We start from the raw sequence: 23,997 nt of genomic DNA, 5'->3' as shown, positions 1-23,997 counted from the left end.
GGGCCGCCCCTTGCCGCCCGCTGAGGAGGACGCCGGGCTCCGCGGGCGCTGGCCGGGCGGACGGAAGCCCGGAGGGCCCTCCCTGCGCGCGCGTGCCCCGGATCCAGGCGCCTGAGGACCCTGGAGGGGCGGATCGGCGACGGAGGGGGACGCCGCCTCGGGGACCCACTCCTGGAAGCTCGCGGCGCCGTCCGCCGAGGGCCTGTGGGCGGCCGGGGTCCGCGGGGACGGCCGGACTCTACCCTCACGCCGCCCCGCGGTTGCCTCGCCCGCCGCGCGCACCTTCCCGCCTGTGCGGGGCCGCGGAGCGACACGATTTTCCGGCCCTTCGGGGACCCAGGGGAAGGTCAGAGGGCACCCGGGAGGGCTGGGGCTGAGGAAGGACCCGCGCCCGTGGGGCGAGCGCCCGGTCAGGGGTGTGTCTTCCTGCTCCGTGCCGTGCTAGGGAAAAAAGGAGCACGCCTGGTTGGCATGATAAGAATTTTGTTTATACTTAACAAAATTTGCCCGAGAAACGCTCAGCTGCGGCAGCCCCCCAGTTTGAAAATAGCTCGTTCCCATCCATCCTTGCCATTATGAAAACGGTTCATTCTTCTGGCCCTGTAAAAACACCCGAGACAGTACGCAAAGTGTCAGGGAAAAAAATGACAACGGTGTACAATCTATGGCTCAGCAACAGCCCCTGCAAACATTTGGGTGACATCAGTAAATGCAGACATATATGAACAATTTTGTAGGCTTCGGAATAGTAGACCATCGGGTACCATAATTTATCCAAGCCCTGATGAACATTTGATTGTTTTCTGTGAGTCACATGATTAATTCTGCTCAAAAGGATTTATCTGATTGTTGTCTTAGGATGCATTTGCAAATGGAAGTCAAGGGTAACATTCCGCTTTAAAACATATAGCAGCTGCCCCAGCTTTTGGGAAACAGAGGCAGGCAGATGTCTGAGTTTGAGACCAGTCTGGTCTTACATAGCAAGTTCCAGGGATACTTAGTAAGACCCTGTTTTCTAACACTCACCCTGCCCCCTAGCATCTTTTCCCGGTTTCCATGTATTTGGAAAATTATTCTCAGACCCAGACCCAGACCCAGTGTTACAGAAAATTCCATCCGTGTATTCGGCTCATTGCCTTGTTTTTCTTCCTCCTTTCTTTCACTTTTACCTTTTTTGTTGTTTTTATTTTTGGTTTAAGATAGTTCCCAAATAGCTGAGCAGCCATCCCAATTATGTAAATAAGCTCTGACTTTTCATCCAATCATTTTACTCTTAACATTCTAAGAATGTATTTGCAAAGGGCTTCTTGTAAATTTGATTTTGTGGGTCCTTGAGTGTTTTTATGTGCCTTGAAAATAGTGCACCTTTTCCTTTTGCAGTATCTTTGAAAAAAAAAAAATTCCTTTACAAGTCCAGGGAACATTATATGTTTGAGATAGTGAAAACAAAAAGTTTCCTTGCTGTTTATTTTCTTTCTTGCAGACAAGATAGCAGACTCCATATGAAGGGTTCAGGTTTGTTGTGGCAACTTTTCAGTCTGGCATTTGAGATTCTAATCTTCCTCTATTTTTGCACATGAATACGTAGGTTAGCATTGGAGACCAAGATAGAAAAGTTCTCAGATTCCCTTGGCAAGCCTAGATTTTTTTCAATCTAAAATTATCTCTGGATTTTTGGAAGACAACATGCTTTAAGCATCCTTTAAAAAAACACAAAACCAAAATATTTTACTAAGTACTTAATTCTGTTAAAAACTTGAAGCCTGCTACACGAGGAGCTGTGTCTAGTACCAGTAGGTCTTCCCAGTCTCTAGGAAAATTGCTGTTGAGCTAGCAGGCTGGAGCATCCCCAATGGTTGGGTTATTCACTCTGTCCCTTTTCCTCTTGAGATTTTGTCCTTAGTGGAAAATAATGACCTTCCTAGATGGACAGAATGTTGGATGGAATAAGGACTTGCTTGACATTAGAGTTACAGAGGAACAGATTGCTGTTAGTGTTAATTCAGAGAGTCTGAAGTATCTGGACCTCCGCCTGTTTTTCTCTAATGATTCTGCCTGTGTGAGCATCCCCTGATTGGTAGATACAGTGGTCACTACTTGCTCCTTTCTTTGCCTTTCATGTTTTGTTTAGTTGTATTTCTTCTTGGCTAGTTCCTTATTTCCCTCTGACAGATCCCTTCACAGAATCCTTCATTACTTTCCAAGATGACCTATCCTTGATGACTCTTAAGGTTTTTTTTTTTGTTGTGGTTTGTTTTTTATTTTTATGTTTGTTTTGAGACAGTCTCCTTGTAGCCCCAGCTGGCCTGGAACTTCCTATATAGGTCAGGCTGGCCTTGATCTCACAGAGATCTGCCTACCTCTGCCTCCTGAGTGCTGGATTAAAACTATGCACCACCAAGCCCAGCAACTCCCTAAGTTCTTACTTTGCTAACATACCACATCTTATTTTTGTTATTTTATTTTATTTATTTGGGTTTTTTTAAATATTATTTTTATTTTATGTATATGAGTGTATTGCCTGCGTGTATGTGAGTGCACCCATGTCATGCAATGCCACAGAGGTCAGAAGAGGACTTTGGATTCCCCTGGAACTGGAGTTAAAGGACAGTCTGTAGCCACCATGTGGGTGCTGGGAATCAAACCCCGGTCCTCTGCAAGAGTAGTCAGTGCTCTTAACCGCTGAGCTGAGCTATCTCTCCAGCCCCATCTATTTGGTCTTTTAAGACAGGGTCTCAGAGTAGCCCCAGCTGCCTTGGAAATGACTATATAGACCAGGCTGGCTTCAAACTGACAGAAATCTGCCTGTCTCTGCCTCCCTAGTGCTGGGATTAAAGGTGTGCTACCACACTAGGCATGTTCGTTTTCCATATTGACGTAGATTGCTCTTAAAATTTGTATTCTTCCCTGTACCTGGATTTAGATTTTGCATCTTTTTCTAAAGGACTGCACACATAACCTGGTCCCAGTCTGGTTGAGAAAGAAGTAACCCAGTGAATTTAGCCAGTTCACCTTTACTTACAGTAGGAGCCATTACCTTACTGGGACATTAGAACAGATCTGAGAGGCGCAGCCTGGGGAGAGTCAGAAAGGCCATTGCTGGGAAGTGTCTAAACTACCAAGAAGGGAGCTACCAAAACCGTTCTGCTGGGTTTCAGAAATCTTACCTGTTTTGTTCATTGCATTTATCTCTAGGGCCTAGAACTGTGTTCTGGAAATGATTAAGAACATGTTGAATAATGACCATCTGAGACTACAATAAAAATAATACAAATCTTACCTATAGAAAAGATGCAGGTGAAAGCCAAGAGACATTTTGTAAATAGAGTTTGATGAATTTCAGAGAAAACTTTAAATTCAACCAAACTGACCCAGCTGTAACCCTAAGGAAGGTATGATTGGAATGTGTTTGTAACCAGAAAGCTTAATTTTGCATCCCCAAGAAAGACATGTGGTTCTACAAGAGGATTGGGATGATGTCTGTGGAAGTTGGTATAGAGAGGGTGCAGGAGAGCTAGTTAGGTGGTCTGAGGAACCTCTGTCTGGAGTCCTGACCAGGAGTGGGACACAGTCCTCGAAGTACCAAAGGATCGAGTGTGTTTTTGGTGATCCATGTAGCCCAGAGTTGCCATCTTATACACCTTTTCTAGTTTCATATGGAAATTTGTTGCCAAGGAGAGATATGAGTGGTCTGAGCTCTATATCCAGAATGCTCTGATAGATTCTGGTCTTGGGATACTGCCTGATGTCAGTCTTCCTATCTGTAGAAAGAGGACAATATGGCACCTTTTTTCCAATGTTGCCATGAGTGCTTGGAGCCTTGCACCTAGTAACGTTTCAACAAGTGTTAGCTCTTTTGGTATGTATAAACTTAGTAACTGGCCTTCTGGTTAACACAGCAGTCATCTTTAAGCCTAAATCGTTCCCCTGAAACTGTGCCTGCTCCTGACAAACCTGATAGCCAGTGGGAAGTGATGACAGATGGGCTTTTCCCAAACTGCTCAGGCAGGAAAGCCAACCTGTAGATGTCAAGAGAAGGCTTCTGGAAGAAGTGCTCAGCTGAGTAGTTTGGGAAAAGGCAGTGAATCTAGCACTGTGAAGAGCAGAGGCTACTTAGGCAGGCTCATGACATATGTAAAGGTATAGAGGTGAGCAAACCTCAGGTGTAGAATTAATAGTGGTATCTGCCTTACTGTGAGCTCACCTCGCTATCCAAGTTTGGTGCCAAGCGATTTGTGTTTATTCCTTTGTATAGTCCTTGAAACAGCAGCCCTGTGATAGATATTGCAGAAGTAGCACACTCAGTGTCACCTGGTAGGCGCCAACAGGCCGAGTGAGACCCTGTCTAAAAACAAAAAGTTGTGATGCTGTTCCTGATGAAGTCTAAGCTCCACCCAATCCTCTGATTTTATGAGACCCTCTTAGGGTAAGATGTAAAAATAGGTACATCTTAGACTACAGGTATGTCAGTGCTTGCATAGCATACAGAGGGCCCTGGGTTTGATTCTTAGTACTGTCAAAACAAAATCCAAAAACACATCTTAGAATTTAATAAAAAGAGCATAGATGGCCGGACGAGGTAGCACACGCCTTTAATCCCAGCATTTGGGAGGCAGAGGCAGGCGGAGCTCTTGTGAGTTCAAGGCCAGCCTGGTCTACACAGTGAGTTCCAGGACAGCTGGGGCTACAGGGAGACCCTGTCTCAAAAAGACCAAAAAATAAAATAAAAATAGGTGCAGATATGGATCAAACTCAGTGACATCCTTCAGTGATGAGCAAGTTGCACAGCAGTGTACATGTATGTCTATTTGGATTAATGAAAAAGGTAGAAAGATACACAGGCAGTTGATTTCTAAGTACGGGGGAAAAAGGAATGGTAGAAAACAAGCAGTGTCTTTGAGATGAGGCTCTAGAAAAAACCCCAGGCTTGGGATCCTCCTGCCTCAGCCTCCTGAGTATGTGGATTGTGTGTGTTACCACATCAGGCTACAGTAGTCTTGAATCTGAAGTGTGTCTAATTTAATTCTTCTTTGCAGGAAGAACTTAGTTTGAATTACCCATTTGTATATAGTGTTTTGGATAAATAACTTGATTTTTTTCTCCATTGAAGTCAATTTTGAATAGTTTCCATCGTACAAAGTTAAGGATAAGAAACAGTATAGAACTTTAATTTTTTTTCTTTGTTTTTGAGACAGGATCTTACTATGCAGCCCAGGATAACCTAGAACTCACAGTAATTCTTCTGCCTTAGCTTCCTAAGTACTGGGAATACAGGCATTCCCCAGCGTCACCACTGCTGGCTGAGATAATGAATCTTAAATAGGGGTAACTTTTCTTGAAAGTAAAACGAAGACAAGGGCTGGCCTTCCCTCCCTCCCTCCCTCCATCTGGCTATGTAGCCCCCACTGGCCTAGGACACTATTCTCCCCTCTGCCTCCCTAGTGCTGGGATTACAAGTGTGGGCCACCCCACCCAGCTCACACAGGATTTTCTAAGGAGAATGTGTCCCACACAGCCCAACACAGAGGGATGAGAAACAGGAAAGAGCTTTGAGGGGTTTGAAACAGGGACATGTTAGTGATGGCAGGTCATTGATACACGGCTGCTTTTCTTGGCATCTGTATGATGATGGTACAGTTTATAAAAGGTTGGCATGTTAGACTGGGTGGAATGTGGAGGCTCCGCTTTTGTCTTTGAACTGCTGTGTAGTTATGTAATGACCCTCCTAGTGCAGTGCATCTGGGTCACTTCTAGGTTGATGCCTGTAGATGACTGCCATTGATGTTCTTGACACAGGCCTCTATATTTACTGCAAGTCCAAGAATCATTCCTAGATACAGGATTCCTTTTCTTTAAAAAAAATTTATTTTATTGCATTTGTTTATTTGTGTATGTGTGTAAGCATGCATGTGGAGGGCAGAGGACAACTTGCAGGAGTTGCTTCTCTTCTTCTACCATGTGGATCCTGAAGATTGAACTCAGATCCATCCGGTTTGACAGCAAACGTCTTTACCCACTGGGCCATTTTCCTGGCCTCCTTTTTCTTTTTCTTTTTCTTTTTCTTTTTCTTTTTTTTTTCCCGTCCAAGACTGAATCCATTGCTTTGAGTCTCTGGAGAGAGCTTGTAGTAGAGCAACCTGTTCACTTCACGGGCTGGGAAGCAGAGCAAGATAGGAAGAGACTGGGGTCCCACACTCTTCTCCTGGGGCCCCACGATCTTCTCTTGGGGCATACCCTTAATGGTAACATTTTCTTTTTCTTTCTTTTTTTGTCTTTTTGAGACAGGGTCTCCCCGTAACCCCAGCTGTCCTGAAACTCACTATGTAGACCAGGCTGGCCTTGAACTCACAGAGATCCACCTGCCTCTGCCTCCTGAGTGCTGGGATTAAAGTCGTGTGCCACCACGCCCGGCTTCTTTGCTTTTTTTAAAACTATGTTCTATATGTCTGGGCCACTGGCAGATAAGGTCTTTTTCAACTGGCAATGACAATGATCATAAATTGGAAGACTTGAATGTGGACTTCGACATATATGTTATCTGAAAGAAAGTTATATTTTTTTATTAAAAATGACTTGGGAATTAGGGAGATGCAGTTATGGCTAAGGAACCTGGGAGTAGGCAGTCTTCCTGCCCCACCCTCCTGGTCTCAGAGGCAGATATGTGTGCATGGGAACAGAGGCATAGGAAAGCTGGCTTGACTCCCAGATTTGGGTGCCCTAGGCTCCAGTGACCTAGGCAGGGAGAGGTTAAAGTAGACTGTCAGCTCCCAAGGTCCCATGCTGCCTCTGGCTCTCAGGGTAGGGGAGATTGCTATGCTCAAGTAACTTTGTCCTGTGTTTTGTAACTTGAGGTGACAGGATCCCTTCCTCAGCTGTGTCCACTTCTGAGAAGCTTGGGGCTAAAGTAGGAGGGAGTGGTGAGCAGGGAAATGGGAGGAGCCATAAGCTCCTTTTCCTCTGGAGCACTTTGGATTTGCTCCCTGGACTTTGGGAGTAGAAGTGGGAAGTAGAAGGTAGGTTCTGTTTCTGAATGTTAAGTGCAGTATGGAAGTGAGAACACACTTGGCTAGTAGTGGACCAGAGTGAAGATTGCAGTGGAAAATAAGGTACTGCTCTCTGCTAGCCTTGAGGCCTCTTGAAAAGTGGCAGCTTTCATTTCCTGAGACATGAGGTGTGCCAAGGGCTCTGGAGTTAATCTACACTATTCTACTAAGGAAACTGACACAGAAGAATTCAGGTGACTTGCTTAAGGTCATAGAGTTATTATCTCTCATTCTGCTGATATTTACTAGGAACAGAAATTCACTTCCAGCTGAATCTGGCTCCCAAACCTGTATCCATAGCTTTTATACTCTGGCAGTGCCTTCTTTCTGGGAAGTTTTTTTGTATTGGAGCATCTTAACCTAACAGGTAAGGGCCTTTTGAGCCCATCAAACTAAGCAGTACTACTGGATCCCTGATCATTGGAGCAGTGCTGTGCATACAATAGTACCTCAGTAATTGAGCATGTGACAGTTCATGGTCTAGGTAAGTGATAGGCAGGAAGCCAGCATGGCAAGTAGCCTTCCCTGCCTAGGGAGCCCATGGTGAAGAGATGCTGTAGAATTTCCACATTTCTGGCCTTGGGGTGTAGCTCAGTGGTAGACTGTTTGCCTAGCATGGGAAAAGCCCTGGATTCCATCTCTGTCACAAATAGAAACACAAACAACAACAACAACAACAACAACAAAACACCCTAAACCGGAATTCTACATTGTTAAGTGTTTGATCTGCACAAGTGTTTGTGGGGAAAAAGCAGGCTTCCTAGCTGTGCCTTTGACTTGCTGGTCTTTTTGGTGGATGACAGGGCTTACAGGGTGTGTAAAATTAGAGTTACTGTTCCCAGCTTGGAGGAGATAGGCACTATAATTATCTATTAGTAAAATTTTTTTTTTTTTTTTGGTCTTTTTGAGACAGGGTCTCCCTGTAGTCTCAGCTGGCCTGGAGCTTGCTATGTAGACCAGGCTGGCCTCAAACTCACAGAGATTTGCTTGCCTCTGCCTCACGAGTGCTGGGATTAAAGACATGTGTTACTATGTCTGGCTGAATTTTCAGTTTTCTTAATTTTATAATGGATATAATAAATTTGTCTTCAACTTGTTTTGTAAATCATTATTATTGTTATTACTATTATTATTATTGGCTTTTGTTTGTTTGTTTGTTGAGACAGTGTCTAAATATGTAACCCTGACTGGTATGAAACTCACAGAGATCTGCCTGTCTCTGCCTCCTGAGTGCTAGGATTAAAAGCACAGCCACCATGCCCATGAAAATTTTTTTTTTTCCTTTGAGATAGTGTCTTTCTTTGTTCAGGCTGGCCTAGAACTCTCCATCCTCCAGCCTCAGCTTTCTGAGTGCTGAGGTTACATATGTAGGCTACGATGCCTGACTTGAAAATTGTTTGCATATGAACTGTGAAATACCCATTTGGTCATTACGTTTTTCGTCATCTGACTACTGAAATTCATGGAGGAACTTCCAAAGTAATAAATATGTTTGTGTATCCTAATGAGTTAGCTAGTGGGTAGTACCCCCTAGAGAGCTTCAGGGTGGGAACTGGCCACCTGATGACCAATGACCAGTGACTTGACCAGTCATAGCTATGTATCAAGGCCTCCATAAATACCTAAGGAGACAGGTTCAGAGAGCCTCTGGAGGTTCCTGGAGGATGATGTGCCTGGAGAGGATATGGGCTCTCTGCACCCTTCCCAGGTGCTCTGCCCTGAGAATTTCTTCATGTGTCCTTTGTAATAACCTTTGCAGTAAATTAGAGAATGTAAAGAAATCATCATTTTCCTAAATTTTGTGGGCTACACTAGCAAATTAATTAAACTCAAGGAAAGGGTTGTGAGAATCTCTCCCAAAACCTGAATATGGTGGCACAAACCTATAGTCCCAGCACTTGGGCGGTAAAGGGAGGAAGATCCTCTGTTCAAGACTAGCCTTGACTGTGTAAAGGAACCTGGAATTTTTATTGGCTTTGGAAGGAGGGGACAGTCTTGTAAGACTAATCCTTCTTCAGCCTGTGGAATCTGACCTGTCTGCAGGTACTTAATGTCTGAGTTGAATTAGAGAACCCAGCCGATGTCCCCTGAATAATGTGTAGAATTTCCTGCTTGTTTGGTATGCTAGGAAAATGTATCTCTCCTCCCATACCCTCATCTAGTGTTGGAGCACATTTTAAGAATATGGGATTCTGTGTTCTCAGATTAGGTGATGGTGCCTTTTCATACTTCACACATTGTAACAACAACAAAAAACAATTGCAGGGGATTTTTATTTTATTTTATTTTATTTTTTTGATTGAGGCCAGAAGAGGGTATCAGATCCCCTGAAACTGGAGTTAAGGATGGTTAGCTGCCACTGGGTCCTCTGCAAGAGCAGTCAGCAGTTTTTAAGTGCTGAGCCATCTCTCGTTGTAGAGGGTTTGGTTTGGTTTTTCGGTTTTTTTTTTTTTTTTTTTTTTTTTGAGACAGGGTCTTCTTCAAGCCCCAGCTGTCATGAAACTTGCTATGTAGACCAGACTGGCCTTCATCTCACACTTGCCTCTGCCTCCTGAATGCAGGGATTAAAGGCATGGGCTACCATGCCCTGCTAAATTGTAGTTTTTTAGTAGATACAATTGTTTTTTTTTTTTTTTTGCATGTGTGTGTGGAGTTTTTTTTGGTCTTTTTGACTTTTTGAGACAGGGTCTCCCTGTAGCCCATCTGGCCTGGAACTTTGTAGACCAGGCTGGCCTGGAACTCTGCCTCCCAAGTGCTGGGACTAAAGGCGTGTACTACCACGGCTGATTGTAGATACAGATTTTTATATATTCTTTTTAAACAGATTAGCTCTGAAGAAAGTACATCATACTTTGAGATTAAAATTTTTTTACAAAGTAAGTTATTCTCTATGATTTAGTTTACTTTCTCTCTTTTTCTGTTTTTTTTCTCTCTGTGTCTCTCTGTCTCCTTTCCCTGTCTCTGTCTTTCCAAGTGCTGGGATTACAGGCATGTACCACCACACTTGGTTTTTATGGTACTAAGGATCAAACCCAGGGTTTTGTATGTATGCCAGGGAGCACTCTACCAACTGAGATGAATCCCTAGCCCCCACTTCCAAAACTCTACAAGCAACAGTTTATTGCAAGTGTTTTCATAGTGATGGGCACATTTAGCATGAAAAATTTTAATGATCCAAGATCATTTTAGTTTATAAGTAAAAAGTTTATTTTATCTGAGTATCAGAAGTTAAAGAGCCAGATATGGTGGCACAGGCCTGCAATCCCTGCTCTTGGGAGGCTAAGACAGGAGAAACAGGAATTCAGGGTCAGCCTGGGTTACACAGTAAGACTCTATGTCCTACCTCCGCCCCCAAATATTGTTCCTCCTTGCTGATATTATAGTTTGTAGACAAAAGACTTTTCTCAAGATTTCTGCTTTGTTTGTTCTTGTATGTTGAGACAGGATCTCACTGTACCTCAGGCTATCCTTTAACTCATGGTCCTACTGCCTCAGCCTCCCAAGTGATGAGATGCAGGCATGCGCCATTATGCCTGGTTTTTCTCCTTTTGAAGATCTCTGATTGACAGAGTGACAGTTTTGTTTGCAGTGTTTCTGTAATTAAGTTCTAATACTACTAATTTTACTTAATAGCAACAAGTTCTGAGAGTTTTATTACTTTATAAAAAAAGTAAAGACCATTCTTTTTTTGTTTGTTTTACTTTTATGTATGTGTATGAGTATTTTGCCTGCAGGGTATGTAAGTACACTTGTGTCATGCAGTGCCAACAGATACAAGAAGAGGGCTTCAGATTCCCTGGAGCTGAAGTTCTGAATGGTTGTTAACCGCCATGTGTGTGCTAGGTCCCAGGTCCTCTGGAAGAGCAGCTAGTACTCTAAACCATTCAGCCATTTCTCCAGCTCCCAAGAATACAGAGAGTCATTTACTTTCTAGAAGATCTGATAGGTGGCTGGATCTGTCTTCAGCAGGATTAAGTAATACTTGTGTACTTGTATCTGTTGCTGTTGTTATTAAATGATATTTTGTTTTGTTTTGTTTTTGGTCTGGAATTGAATATGTTGTGATTATCATCTGTCCTCTTTTCTGTTTATGTCGTGACTATTTATAAAAAGAACCGGGCTTTGCCCCACCCCCACCCCACCCCACCCCACCAAAACAAAAACACGGGTTTGGATTTACACAAAATTAAACCAACCCATTAACACATTTGACCTGTTTTTTTCTTTTTTTCTCCCCAAGCCTCTGCTATTTTGAGAGTAAGTTCCACTGTTTTGACTTTGTGGTTAAAAAAATCTTCTCCTCAAATGAAATGATCAGTTGTTTGTAGATTACCAAATATAAAAGCTCCTTAGAACCACTAATGATAACCTACTTTAATTTTGTGGAGGAATGCCATATTTTATACTAATAAATCCTTAAGGAGCAAATGTCAGCACCAGAGGCAGTCTAGAGTGGCTGTGTGGGCTGACCTTTCCCCCTGTCCCCCTCCCACCTCAGATGGGTAGATGCTTGAGGGCAGGCACTGTGCTGCCTTGTTTGCCACTCTCAGTGCCAGGCACAGTTCACTGGGCTGATGGCATGTTGGCTGGTATAGAAGCTTATTTATTTTCTTACTTTGCAGTGCTGGGGATGGAACCCAAGGCTTCTCGCATGCTAAGCAAGTGCTCTATCACTAAGCTACTGCCCCAGCTTTTGCCACTTCTTGCCTATGGAAAAAAATAGCTTAATCCAGGATCTGGAGAGATGACTCAGCAGTTAGGAGCACGGGCATGCTCGTGTAGAAGACCCAGGTTCAGTTCTCAGCACCCACATGGAGGCTAACAACTGTCTGTAATTTCAGTTCCAGGTGATTGATAACCTCTTCTGGCTTCCTGGGGCACCAACATGCACGTGGTACACTTATATGCAGGCAAAACACATAAAATAAAAGTAAAAGCTGGGCATGGTGGTGCATGCCTTTAATCCCAGCACTTTGGAGGCAGAGGCTGGTGGATCTCTGTGAGTTCAAGGCCAGCCTGGTCTACGTAGTGAGTTTGAGGCTAGCTGGGGCTACAGGGAGACCCTGTCTCAAAAAGACCAAAAAAAAAAAAAGTAAATAAAACCTTTTTAAAAAATAGCTTATAGCTTAATCTTGACCTCCCTAAAACATTTCTGTTGGGGTATGTGTGTGTGTGTGTGTGTGTGTGTTGGTAGGATTAATGTTTCATTGGTTTTTTTTGGGGGGGTGTTTGGTCTTTTTTTTGAAACAGGGTCTCCCTGTAGCCCCAGCTGGCCTGGAACTCACTATGTAGACCAGGCTGGCCTTGAACTCATAGAGATTCACTTGCCTCTGCCTCCCAGGTGCTGGGACTATAGGCGTATGCCACCACGCCCAGCGTGTTTCATCAGTTTTTAAGTGAGTCTTTTAATGTAACATGCTTTAGCATTAATTTCTTGGAAGCCATTTTCATGTACTAGCTGGTGTCCGGCTTTGTCCAGCTTTTCTGTTGAGGCCATCTCTCAGGCGCAGAAATAGTCTGGGCTTGGTGGACCCAGAAGTGTCACTTCCTTTCCTCTGTCCTTGGCTCTCCCTGCCTGCCTTTCCGTTTTGATGTTTTAATGATAACCCTCCTTGCTTAGTGATTTGTGTTCAGGAAGCTAGGCAGTGATTACTTTTGTTTCTGCTTTGTGAACTTCCTCCCCCGCTTCCTATTTTTACTGACCTGCACAGGAAATGAGGCGGCTCCGGGCTGGCTGCTGTTAAGCACTGATTTGAGGAGTAAGGCCTTAGGATCTGAGCCATGCAACACTTTCCACCTTTGTCTTTTTGCTGCCTTCTTCCTCTGGGAGTCACAGGAACATTTTGTGATAGGGTTGAGATGATGTCATGTCCTTCTCGGGCTTGGGGGTTGGAGCAGATTGGTGCTCAAAACTCTACGAAGAAGATAACAACAGTTAAGCTAGAACAGCACTGGTGGGATGTCGTGGCTTGGAGCACAAAGGGTTGGTTGAAAGAATGGGGTCTGCTGCAGGTAAGACTGGGAAGCTGGGGCTGGGGGAGATGGCTCAGTCAAGTGCCTGCAGCGCAAACATGAAGACCAAATTCAGATCCCTAGTGTCCACATAAAAGCTGAGTGTGGTCTTGTGGGGCATAGGTGGATCCCTGGAGCTCACCAGCCAGCCGGTCTAGCTGAACCAGTAAGCCTGATGTTCAGTGAGAGACCCTATCTCGAAGGCTAAGGTGAGAACAGTTGAGGAAGACACCCAGTGTCAACCTTTGGCCTTCACAAGCATGTGCAGATATGTGTGTGCACACACATATAAAATAGGGAGTATGGATTCTGGGTTCTGTAAGTGGCCTTGCTGACAGGTATGAAGTGAACTGAGGAATCCTGGGCTCCTCATAGGATCTATAACCAGAATCTTGGTCTCTGTGGCCCTTCCTGTCTTCTAAACTTGGAGAATTTGTTTTCTAAACCACTGTTAGCCTTTTCCCATCATCTTTCCAGTGATACCTTATACTGTCTTTCAAACTTGTGGCTTAATATATGGGAGAAGTTTGTAGCATTGTTCTAGAAATAGAAAGAGTAACTTTTTTGGTCTTTGTTTTTGAGGTCTTGCTGTGTAACCCAGGCTAGCTTTGAACTCATGCTCCTCTTACCTCAACCTCTGGAGTGTTGAGATTACGAAATGTTTGTGTCCCACCACATGCAGCTAAGAAACAATTCCATAATCCTTAGGTAACTTGAATAGGAAACTGCACAGCACAGTTGCTTCTCAGGATTTTTCAGTAGCAGCACTCTTGGCGTGTTGGGGTGTGTGACCCTGTTGTGTGTTTTGTAAGATGTTTGGCTACGTCTCTGGTGGTACCCACTAGATGCTGCTAGCATTTCCTCAGCTCTGACAACCCAAATGTCTCTAGACTGCCAAATAAATGTTGGGGGGCAGAAAGCAAAACCTCTCTCCCCTACTACCTTATGGACAGGTCCGCAATTCAGCCACTGAGACTCATCATGCTAAAGGTTTGAATGCTGAGTTACTAATTATGTAAAGTGGAATGAAGTAGAATGGTTCTCTGAGTTTGGAGACATACGTTGGTTTCTATTTTGAATCTGACCTCATACATTTCTTAAGTTATGACTTGGCTTTTGCTCTTCTCTATCAGCCTGCATTCAGGTACCCTTCTGTGTGCTTTCATAGGTACAGTAGCGCCTGAGCAGCTGGCAGTCTGCTTCTGATGCGCACAGAAGGATTTCTCTCAGTGTAATGTGTCTTGGGCTGCAGGTGTAGTTCCGAGATAGCAAGCGTCAGGCCCTGGGTTCCAGGCTGACATCACTAGGAGGAAAATTCAGTTTCTCTGCCTTCACATTAGTTGCTTCGCTCTGGAGGCTCATTCGAATGATCAGCGGTACCAGGGTGAAAGATAAGAGCCATTTAGAGTGTTACTTTGCCAGTAGCTAGCACAGATGCAGCAGTTGCTGTAGACCATGCGAGCAGGATCTATAGGACTGGAAGTACACACTGGGGAGACTGAAGCAGGAGGTTTGGGAGTTGGGGGCCAGACTGGGCTATGTAGCATGAGCTTGTCTCAAAAAACAATGAACAGGGTGAAAGAGTGAGAGAACATGACAGGGGTCCTCTGGGATGGGTGTTGCTCAGGACTGTAATACCATAGCCAAACATGGCAGCAAATAGAGTAGGAGATGAGCGACTGCAAGGTAGACTGACTGACAAGGTCAAATTTGAAGGCCCTGATGAGATGTTTCATGGATATAGTCTGGGGACGGCGGGGGGGGGGTCTTTGTCTGGAGAGTTGAATTGAGAATCAGCAGCAGTGGTGTAGAACCATAGCCTCCTACAGGAAGATCGCTTTCCTTTGCTCTGCTCAGATTCCTGGCAGTTTTAAGAAGCGTACATCAAACCATCTCCTGAGAGTGATCTGCTGAATGCCTTGATGCTGGTACGTGTGTTTGACAGGTGGACTAGGGCAGTCATGAAGAGCTCAGTGAATGGTGGAGATGCTCTGCTGGTGACTGCTAACTCAGCCAAGGTGGTAAGATCCAAAGAACTCACTTCTTTAAATGCTTCAATGACCTCATAGGGTCGTTGTGAGAATTATATTAACACATATAACATACATAGCTGGTTTTATTTTAGGGCTCTAGTTATATTTGAAGCTCTTAAGTGTAGTGTTGATAGGTGTAGACACTTAAGAAATCTCATTTTGTTGAGTGCTTGAAGATGGCATGTCTTCAGAGCTCTGCTTTCTCTTTTTTCTTTCTTTTAGCAGAATTTTATTTCTAGCAGTTTACCACCTCTGATGAGGCTGACTAAATACTATATAGAGCCTGAGGTGATACTTCTAGAAGGCTTTCTCTCAATGGGTATGCTTTGGACTGGAGACTGAGCTCAGAGATAACATGGGTAATACCCGGTTGCTCTCCCTTCCTCCCTGGTCCTGCTGTGTAATCCTAGCTGCCTGAAAACTCAATACTTCTGCCATTATCTCACAAGTGATTGTTGAATGTCATTTGTATGTATGGGTGGATAGTTATGGATGTGTGTGGATATGGCTGTGTACAAGTGCCCAGGTACATGAGTGGGCATACGCATGGACATCAAGAGTTCATCCTTGGGTATTGCTTCTCAGGAGTTGTCTTTATTTTTTGGTTTTGGTTTTTGAGACAGTTTCTCATTGGGATCTGGGGCTTGAGGATTGGACTAGGCTGGCTGGCCTGCAAGCCCCAGGGAGCGACCCTTCTGTCTCTGCCTCCCCGGTACTGGAATTGCAAGCATGTTCTCCACACACAGCTTTTTACATGGGTTTTGGGGATCAAATTCAGGCCCTTATGCTTGCTTGAGAAGTACTTTGTTGACTGAGCCATCTCCCCAGCCCTTGATTCTTCTTTTAAAAAATTGTTTATTTTTAATTTTTGGTCATTTTGACACAGGGTCTCCCTGTAGCCCCAGCTGACCTGTAACTCATGATGTAGACCAAGTTGGCCTCAATCTCACGAAGATTTGCCTGTCTCTGCCTCCTTAGTGCTAGAATTAAAGGTATGTGACCCCATGCCTGGCTTTAAAATTTTTTTTTTATTTTTAGTAAATAATTTATTAATTTTTAAATAAATATTTTAAAAAATATTTTATTATTTTTATCTTAATGTGTATGAGTGTTTCATGTTTTGCCTGCACCCATGTTGTGCAATGCCCACAGAGGCCAGAAGAGGCCATTGAATCCCCTGGAACTGGAGTTATGGACAATCGTTAGCCACCATGTGGGTGCTGGGAATTGAACCTAGGTCCTCTGCAAGAGTTGCTGATGCTCTGAACTGATGAGCTATCTCTGTTTTTGAGCCCTTGATTCTTGAATGTCTTGATCATATGAGCTCAGTGATCCTGAGGATGGGGGTAGTGGGAAGGCAAGGCAGCCCTCGGGAGACTGGTAGTTGTGATACTCTTTCATAGTGCAGTGAAGCTAAAGCCAAGACAGGGCTCAAATAAACTATGTCAGGGTACCACATAGCATGGCCCCTAACTCAGTCTTTAGCAGAGTCTCTTCCCAGAGGAAGTGATACCAAGTTAGACATCCCAAGATGTGTGAGCATAAACCTAGAGAGCCTTCCAGATGCTGGGAACAGAACGTGTAAAAAGGTTGATGTAAGTAGGTTGTGTCAGGGAAGAGGGGACATAAAAGAAGCTGGTAATACTGAGGTGAGGAAGGAGGGTGTAGGAGAACTGGGAAGGGCAGTGGACCACAATTGCAGGTTTTTAAATTATGCAGGTCAGTGTACGGATACGTGTACAAGAGTTACAGGGACTTGTGAGCCATCTCACTTGGGTGTTGGTAATTAAAATCAGGCCCTCTGAAAGAGCAGCAAATGTTCCTAGCCACTGAGCCATCTCTCCAGCCCTGACTATTACAGATCTAAAGCAAGAGAGTGTCGTGATCAAACTGTCTATAGAACAGTCACACAGCAACCAGAGCGACATTTGGAAGACCTGGGATGTCTCTCTAATTCAGATAAGGATGGTCTGAACTTTGGGATGATAGTACGTACAGAAGGGAAAGGATGGGCCGGAAAGATGGCTCAGCAGTTAAGAGCACTGACTGCTCTTGCAGAGGACCCAGGTTTGATTCCCAGCACTCACATGGCGGCTACGAGCTGTCCTTAACTCCAGTTCCAGGGGAATCCGAAGCCCTCTTCTGACCTCCGTGGCGTTGCATGACTTGGGTGCACTCACATACATGCAGGCAATACATTGATACACATAAAAATAATAAAGTATTTTAAACAAAAAGAAAAGAAGGGAAAGGACTGGAGCCGTGTTAAGAGGGCAAAAAAGATAAGATGAAAGAATTGACTGGATGTGAAGGGGGTTGAGCAATTGAGGCTAACTCTCATTCTGCCTTGTTCAAGGAACTAGATGAGGAGATGTCATTTGCCAAGATAGGGAAAGAATGAACACCAAAAGACTTGGGAGACTTGGTTTTGGATATTTGAATTGGGGACCTGTCCAACAGGCAGTTGCATAGGCACGGGGGTGGGGGGCAGTGGGGAGATGGATTTGGAAATCTTTCCAGGGAGGGCATGTAGATGTCAGAAACAGTGTAGCAGAGGCTCTCAGGAGCCACAGCACCTTGGGTGGCTGGAAGGGCAACAAGAGCATCCAGGGATTAGGAGGAGAGCTAGGAGGATGTGCTGACCAGAGAGTGTCAGTTTTAGACATAGTAACTGATCAGAGGAGCTGAAAGAGCAGAGGTCTAAGGAGGGACAGAACTACAGGTTGAATCTTGAATCTTTCAGGGTTTTCTCTTGTCTGGATGGATATTTTAAATTCATGACTGTGGAGCTCACTTCTAAATATGGTTTGTGTCAGTCTGAACTGAAAACATGGAAATGGTTGGGCTTCGAACTTCATAGACAATGACTTCACTAATCTGCCTAAAGAATTTCCTGTAGTGTCTCCACATTATCAAGGATAGATGTTTGGGTTTACGTTCTTGTGGGTTGGACAGGCGAGAACATTGTATGTGTGCTTTAATTTCTTTTTCTCTCTGAAGAGGTGTGGTTTATCTTTGTATTTTGTAACAGCATTATTGAAATACAATTCACATGCCACACAGTCCACACTATCATACAGTATATAAGTCAGTGGTTTTGAGGCTATTCACAAAGTAGCCATTAGTTATAATAAATTTTAGAATATTTTCAAAGGCAGGCATGGTGGAACATAAGTATATTCCAGCACCTGGGAGATTAAGGCAGGAGGATCATGCATTCACAGATAGTCTGGGCTACATAGCAAGTTCAAAGCCAGTCTGGGTTACCTAGTAAGACCTTGTCTCAGGAGAATTTTTTTCAGCAATCCACAAGGAGAGCCTCTGCCAGTTGGCAGTCACCCCTTATTTGCTCGCTGATCCTCTTTCCCTCAGCATTAACACTCACCAATCTCTCGTTTCAGTGAGTTTACCTGACCTGGATATTTCAGAGCAAATTTATATAGCATGAATACACTGTGTGTGTGTGTGTGTGTGTGTGTGTGTGTGTGTGTGTGTGTATGTACACATGGAGGCCAGACTCCAGGGATCCTCCTATCTCTGCCTCCCCAGTTCTGGGATTAATGGGTGTACTCTGTTGCTCCTGGCTGGGTTTTTTCTTTTTTATGTTTGTTTATTTGTATGTGTGTGGTATATGTATATGGTCATGTATGTGCATGCCCATGTATACATGTTTGCATGATGAGGGTAAAGGTCAATGTTTGATTGATGTGGTTGCTGGGGATGTGAACTCGAGTACTTAGACTTGTGCAGCAGGCACTGACGACATCTCCCAGCCTCACATGTGGCCTTTGGGTCTGTCTGCTTTCCAGGTTCATTCATATTGAAGAATGCATTGGTACTTTGGTCTCTTTTAAGGTGGAATCATTTTCTGCTGTTTGGTTATATCACATTTGTGTATTCATTTGTCAGTTGATAATAACAGTTGATTTTCCAGTTTGGGATTGTTATGGATATGCTTTGAATATCCATGTGCAGGTTTGGTTTAAGCATGCTTTTCATTTATCTTGTTATATAGAGAGAGTAGAATTGCTTGGCCATATGCTAATTCTATGTTTAACCATTTGAGGAAGTATCAGATTCCAAAGAGTCTGCACCATTCTTCATCCTGTGAGCAGTATATGGAGCCTGCAGCTCCTCATATCCTTCCCTACACTTGTTACTGCCTGTCATTTTCACTATCTCCATTCTAGTGTTTATGAAATGGTATCATGTGGTTTTGATTTGTGTTCTCCCAGTGGCTAATGATTCTGAGCATCCTTTCATACACATCTCTGGAGAATTCATTTGTATTTAAACATCAGTTTTGGAACTATAAAGAAACAAAAATATATTTGACTAAAGAAATGAGGGGAAAGTGTGTGTGTGTGTGTGTGTGTGTGTGTGTGTGTGTGTGATGTGCAGAAACAGAAAGAGAAAGATGCAATAAATAGATTTGTAAATGATAGAGAACAGGCCTCAAAGAAGAAGCAGCTAGCACTCTTCATCCTCATTAAGCCTGAGCTTTAGAGGAGGGTACTTGATGATCACATAATCTGGCCATAGCTTTGCAAGTGGAAACCATAATACTATCTGCCTTCCTTACATTACCGTGTGTGTGTGTGTGTGTGTGTGTGAGTGAGTGAGGGGGGGGGGCGAGAGAGAATGTGCATATGCATGTGTATGCTTGTGTGTTAGTGTCTGGTGATGAAACCCTGCACCTTACACATGCTAGGCAAATGCTGTTCCACTGAACTCTATCTCTGAACCTACATCACCTATCTTAAAGTCACAGATTTTGCAACCAGTGCAGGGTTTCTGCAGATCTGTCACCTTTCAGGTAGAGAGGTAGCTTGCCATTAGGAGCCAATTTCTTGGATTTGCAAAACAGTGATACTGAGCAACAATCAATGACTCACGGATGTCAGGTTTCCAAAGACTCTGCCAGCAAACTTGTTGACTGTGGAGACCTGGTAGTCACAGAGCAGTGCTGTCATTATATGCCAGCTGGTGAGGTGTACATAAGCAAATGAAGTGGTAAGATAATTGCAAGGTGTCAGTTAGAAAAGACCTAGTTGTAGGCGGGAGGTGACCCTGGTCTAAACAGGTTAACTAGCAAAGGTTTCTCCAAGGGAGTGGCAATCACTGGAGGAACTATGGACTGGGACTGTAGGGAACAGCACTGAGGAGGAGCATTCATTGGAGCTGGAGGGGAGGAAAGGACAGGACCTTCCCAGAGGAGGCACCGCTTGTGGAAAGGGCTTGGTTCCCTGGAAGAACTGGATGAAGAGCTGAGTGGCTGAAGAGAGTGATGAGTGATGGCTGGGGCACGTGAGGCTGTAGAGGGGCAGGGCTGTGCAGTTGTGGGGAAGAGATCAAGTGCCAGGGGACACCAGTGGGTGTAAGTTCTATGAAAATTACACACAGAGAAGAGATTAAAAGGTTGGAAGAAAGGAATGAAAATGAAACTGGAGGACCAAGCTGGTAAAAATTGCTCTGAGACGCCTATTAAAATAACTCACCTAGGCTTAAGATCAGTTGTTGTTAGAACTGGTTGTTTATGAATGATAAGATTGAAAAGACTTGAAGTTTATAGTTTGTCTTTTATGTTTTCTATAGCTTAATAGATAGACATTGAGGCTTGATTAGATTTTGATTAAATATTTTAGACAAAAATAACGCCATGAGTGGTACTGAGTACTTGGTATTTTATCATAAGAAAAAGTAGATAATTATATGCCTTACTTCCCACTTTTTATGATGCTATAATTAATCAGTGAGTTCAGTATAATCAGGCCTGGTTCCTTCATCATAAATTTCCTTCTCAAATTTTCATCTTGTCATTTAAATGGTAATTAATAATTGTTGGCTGGGTCCAGTATTTCATTAAAGTTACAAATATCGTTTTTTTCTTTAGCATTTTTGATGAAGTTCAACTTTTCTTTTTCCTTTGTTGCCTGCGCTTCTGGTGTCATATCCAAGGAGTCATTGCCAAGTCTGAACTCTGCATGCGTGTGTGTGTGTGTGTGTGTGTGATGAACTTTACTTACAGGCAATTGCTCATTGATGTTTAAATTGTCCCATTACTGAAGTTAAGTGTTTTTTTTCCCTAAAATTGTCCCATTATTAAACTTAATAGAGTGTTTTTTTCTTTTCCTTTTTAGAAATGTGCGTCCTTTTGACATGAACCTGGGAGTCTTAGGCAGCTACCCTGCTTTCTGATCTCACAAGTTGTGGGCTTAACTTTTTTGTTTCTAACTCCAGATCTTTAATCAACCCTCACTCCCTCACTCCTTTCCTTCCCTTCCTTCCCTTTTTTTCTCTCTTTTGTTCTTTTTTGAGACAGGGTCTCCCAGTAGCCCCAGCTGGCCTGGAACTAGCTATGTAGACCAGGCTGGCCTTGAGCTCACAAAGATCCGCCTGCCTGGTGTGTACCCTTTTATTATTATTTTTCAATGTGTATGTGTGTGTGATTGCAGGTGTTTGCATATGTGTGTAGAGGCCAGAGGACTACTTCAAGTGGCATCCTCAAGAATGTACTCCACCTCCTTTGAGACAGGTTCTTCATTGGGCTGGGCATGACAGTGGCTTTTATAATCCCAGCACTTGGAAGGTTGAATCAGGGGGATGACTATAAATTTATTTTTGTTGTTTTTTGGTTTTTTTTGCTCACTCCTCTGGAATCATAAGCCCAAATAAAAATTCTTCTTCTGTAAGTTGCCTTGGTCACGGTGTTTTGTCACAGCAACAGAAAAGTAACTAATATAGCCTTTCTGGCCTAGACCTCACTATGCAAACCAAGCTGGCCTCAAATTTATAGTCATCCAGCTGGGTGTGGTAGCGCACACCTTTAATTCCAGCACTTGGGAGGCCGAGGCAGGTGGATCTCTGTGAGTTCAAGGCTAGCCTGGTCTACATAGTGAGTTCCAGGACAGCTGGGGCTACAGGGAGATCCTGTCTCAAAAAGACAAAAAAAAAAAAAAAGGAAAGAATCAAAACATGGTATAACTAGTCATGAATCATTTTGTTTTTTTTCTCTTTTTAAAAATAATTTATTGAGGGGCTGGAGAGATGGCTCAGCAGTTAAGAGCACTGACTGCTTTTGCAGAGGACCCGAGTTCGATTCCCAGCACCCACATGGTGGCTACGCACCGTCCTTAACTCCAGTTCCAGGGGAATCCAAAGCATTGCACGACATAGGTGCACTCACATACACTTATACACATAAAAATATAATAAAAAAATAGTTTATTGAGAATTTCATACATGCATATAAGGTGTTTTGATCAAATCCATGCCCACTCCCTCCCCTCCAACACCTCCCATATCTCCCCATCACTTTCTTCTGATAATGTCATGTATTCTTTTTTTTTTTTAAATGGGGCTTTTTGCTACTCAAACATTCCCCTCTCTGAAGCGGTAACCCTAAAATCTTTTAAGGATTAGATAAGAGCTCCCAAATACTTTTGACATTTTTGGCCTTTGGAATGGAGTATGTTGCAAGAGGCCCAAGGACATTTTGACTTTTAGCCAAGAAACTGGCTACTTTTCTTTGGGGTCTTTTTACCCTAACTGCCTAGTCAGTTCCTACCTCCTATTCTTATCACACCATCCCCTGAGAGGTTACCCAAATTGCGGATAGGGAATTGTTGGGACACAGACTGCTTTGGCTTCTTCCATGCTGAACAGGGACGTAGGTGAGGCGTTTGGGGTACCCTTTAAATGGGTCTATCTAAAAGACTCCCAAATTGCATAATTCTCATCTCTGGGGTGAGGGGAGAAAGTCCTTGACTGGTGAATAGGAGATGTGAATGAGAAGTAATTAACATTGCAAGAGTAATTAACATTACAAGTTCTAGACAGGGAACTAGAAAAAAGTCAGAATAGGGCAAATTTCAAATGTTCATGTGAGAGTCCATTGGAATTTCTTGACGAGAGCTTCCAAAAGCATCCCTCTATTGGGTTCCTCCTCACTTTTTGTCTGCCAAGGCTGGACTCAAGTGTGATAGATTGAGGATTTACTTGCAGGTATTTTAATAGCTGTTGGAATGCTTAGAATCAATGTCAGTTCCCTCTCAAAGGCTTCACCACATGGAGGCAGGTTCCAGGCACTCTCACACAGTCCCCTGAGTTCTCAGCCCCTATGCCAGGGGAGGCTGAAACAGGTATTCTGGCAATTTACTAAGATCTCTGTTTTATTTCTAAGGATTTTAAAAAGTTAAATATTTTAAAGTTACAGAGTTTGAGAGATAGCTTTTGGATAAAGCTCTGCATAAGCATGAAATCCTGAATTTGGATCTCTAGCACCCATGTAAAAGCCAGGTGTAGCAGTGTACACCTGTAATCTATTTGCTGGGGTGGAGACAGGAGGATCCCTGGGGCTTGCTGATGTACCAATCTAGTTGAGTCAATGAGCTCAACTAGCTCAACTACCCAGCTGGGGCTACGGGGAAACACACACACGCACACGCACATGTACACGCACTCTCACTCTCTCACTCTCACTCTCACTCACTGAGGTTTATTCTGCTTTTTTATAAGCCACACTCCAGCCTCAACACTTTTAAAAATGTATGTATATTGGGCCTGGAGAGATGGCTCATTGGTAAGATCACTTGCTGTGCAACATGGGGAACTGGGTTCAGATCCTATAAAAGCCTGTCACCCCAGCACTGTGGGGGACAGACAGGTAGGTTGCTGAGACTTGCTGCTAGCCTGGCTCCAAGTTCAGTGAGAGATCATGAGGCAGAGGGTGATGGAGCAGGACACAGTGTATATGTGCTTATAGCTGTGTAACTGTGTCCTTTTATTTTCTTTCTTCCTACGTTTTCCACCATGGTAATCGTGGTTCTTATTTCCAAGAACTCTTTTTTTCCTCTGGTTCCTTTATGATTTTCTTGCTTTTAAGGATGCACCCTTTTTTCAAGTTTCTC

The 23,997-nt window shown here is 43.6% G+C and overlaps 2 protein-coding genes across 5 annotated transcripts in view; one reads left to right on the top strand and one right to left on the bottom strand.

Moving 5' to 3' along the window:
• LOC103739170 (basic proline-rich protein-like) overlaps nucleotides 1-1,116 on the bottom strand; it is a 1,511-nt gene extending 395 nt beyond the window's left edge. The window contains exons 1-2 of the mRNA XM_008839476.1: nucleotides 1,027-1,116; nucleotides 15-441 (exon numbers count right to left, since the gene is read on the bottom strand). Coding sequence (XP_008837698.1) covers nucleotides 15-441; nucleotides 1,027-1,116 — 517 coding nt within the window. The remainder of the gene's footprint in view (nucleotides 1-14; nucleotides 442-1,026) is intronic.
• Nucleotides 1-23,997, top strand: part of Kiaa0355 (KIAA0355 ortholog) — a 121,753-nt gene that overhangs the window by 300 nt on the left and 97,456 nt on the right. The window contains exon 1 of one of the 4 annotated variants that reach the window (XM_029566631.1): nucleotides 59-346. The exons of 1 other annotated variant lie outside the window; for it this stretch is intronic. The gene's annotated coding sequence lies outside the window, so the exon portion shown is untranslated. Of the gene's footprint in view, nucleotides 1-58; nucleotides 347-12,961; nucleotides 13,056-14,961; nucleotides 14,984-23,997 lie in introns of those variants that run through there. 2 more of the 4 variants (XM_008839444.3, XM_029566632.1) reach the window with 2 other exon arrangements.

This window comes from Nannospalax galili, unplaced genomic scaffold (genome assembly GCF_000622305.1).
Source record: "Nannospalax galili isolate Female #2095 unplaced genomic scaffold, S.galili_v1.0 scaffold159, whole genome shotgun sequence".
NCBI lineage: Eukaryota > Metazoa > Chordata > Mammalia > Rodentia > Spalacidae > Nannospalax > Nannospalax galili.
This window is presented reverse-complemented; position numbering and strand designations above follow the sequence as displayed.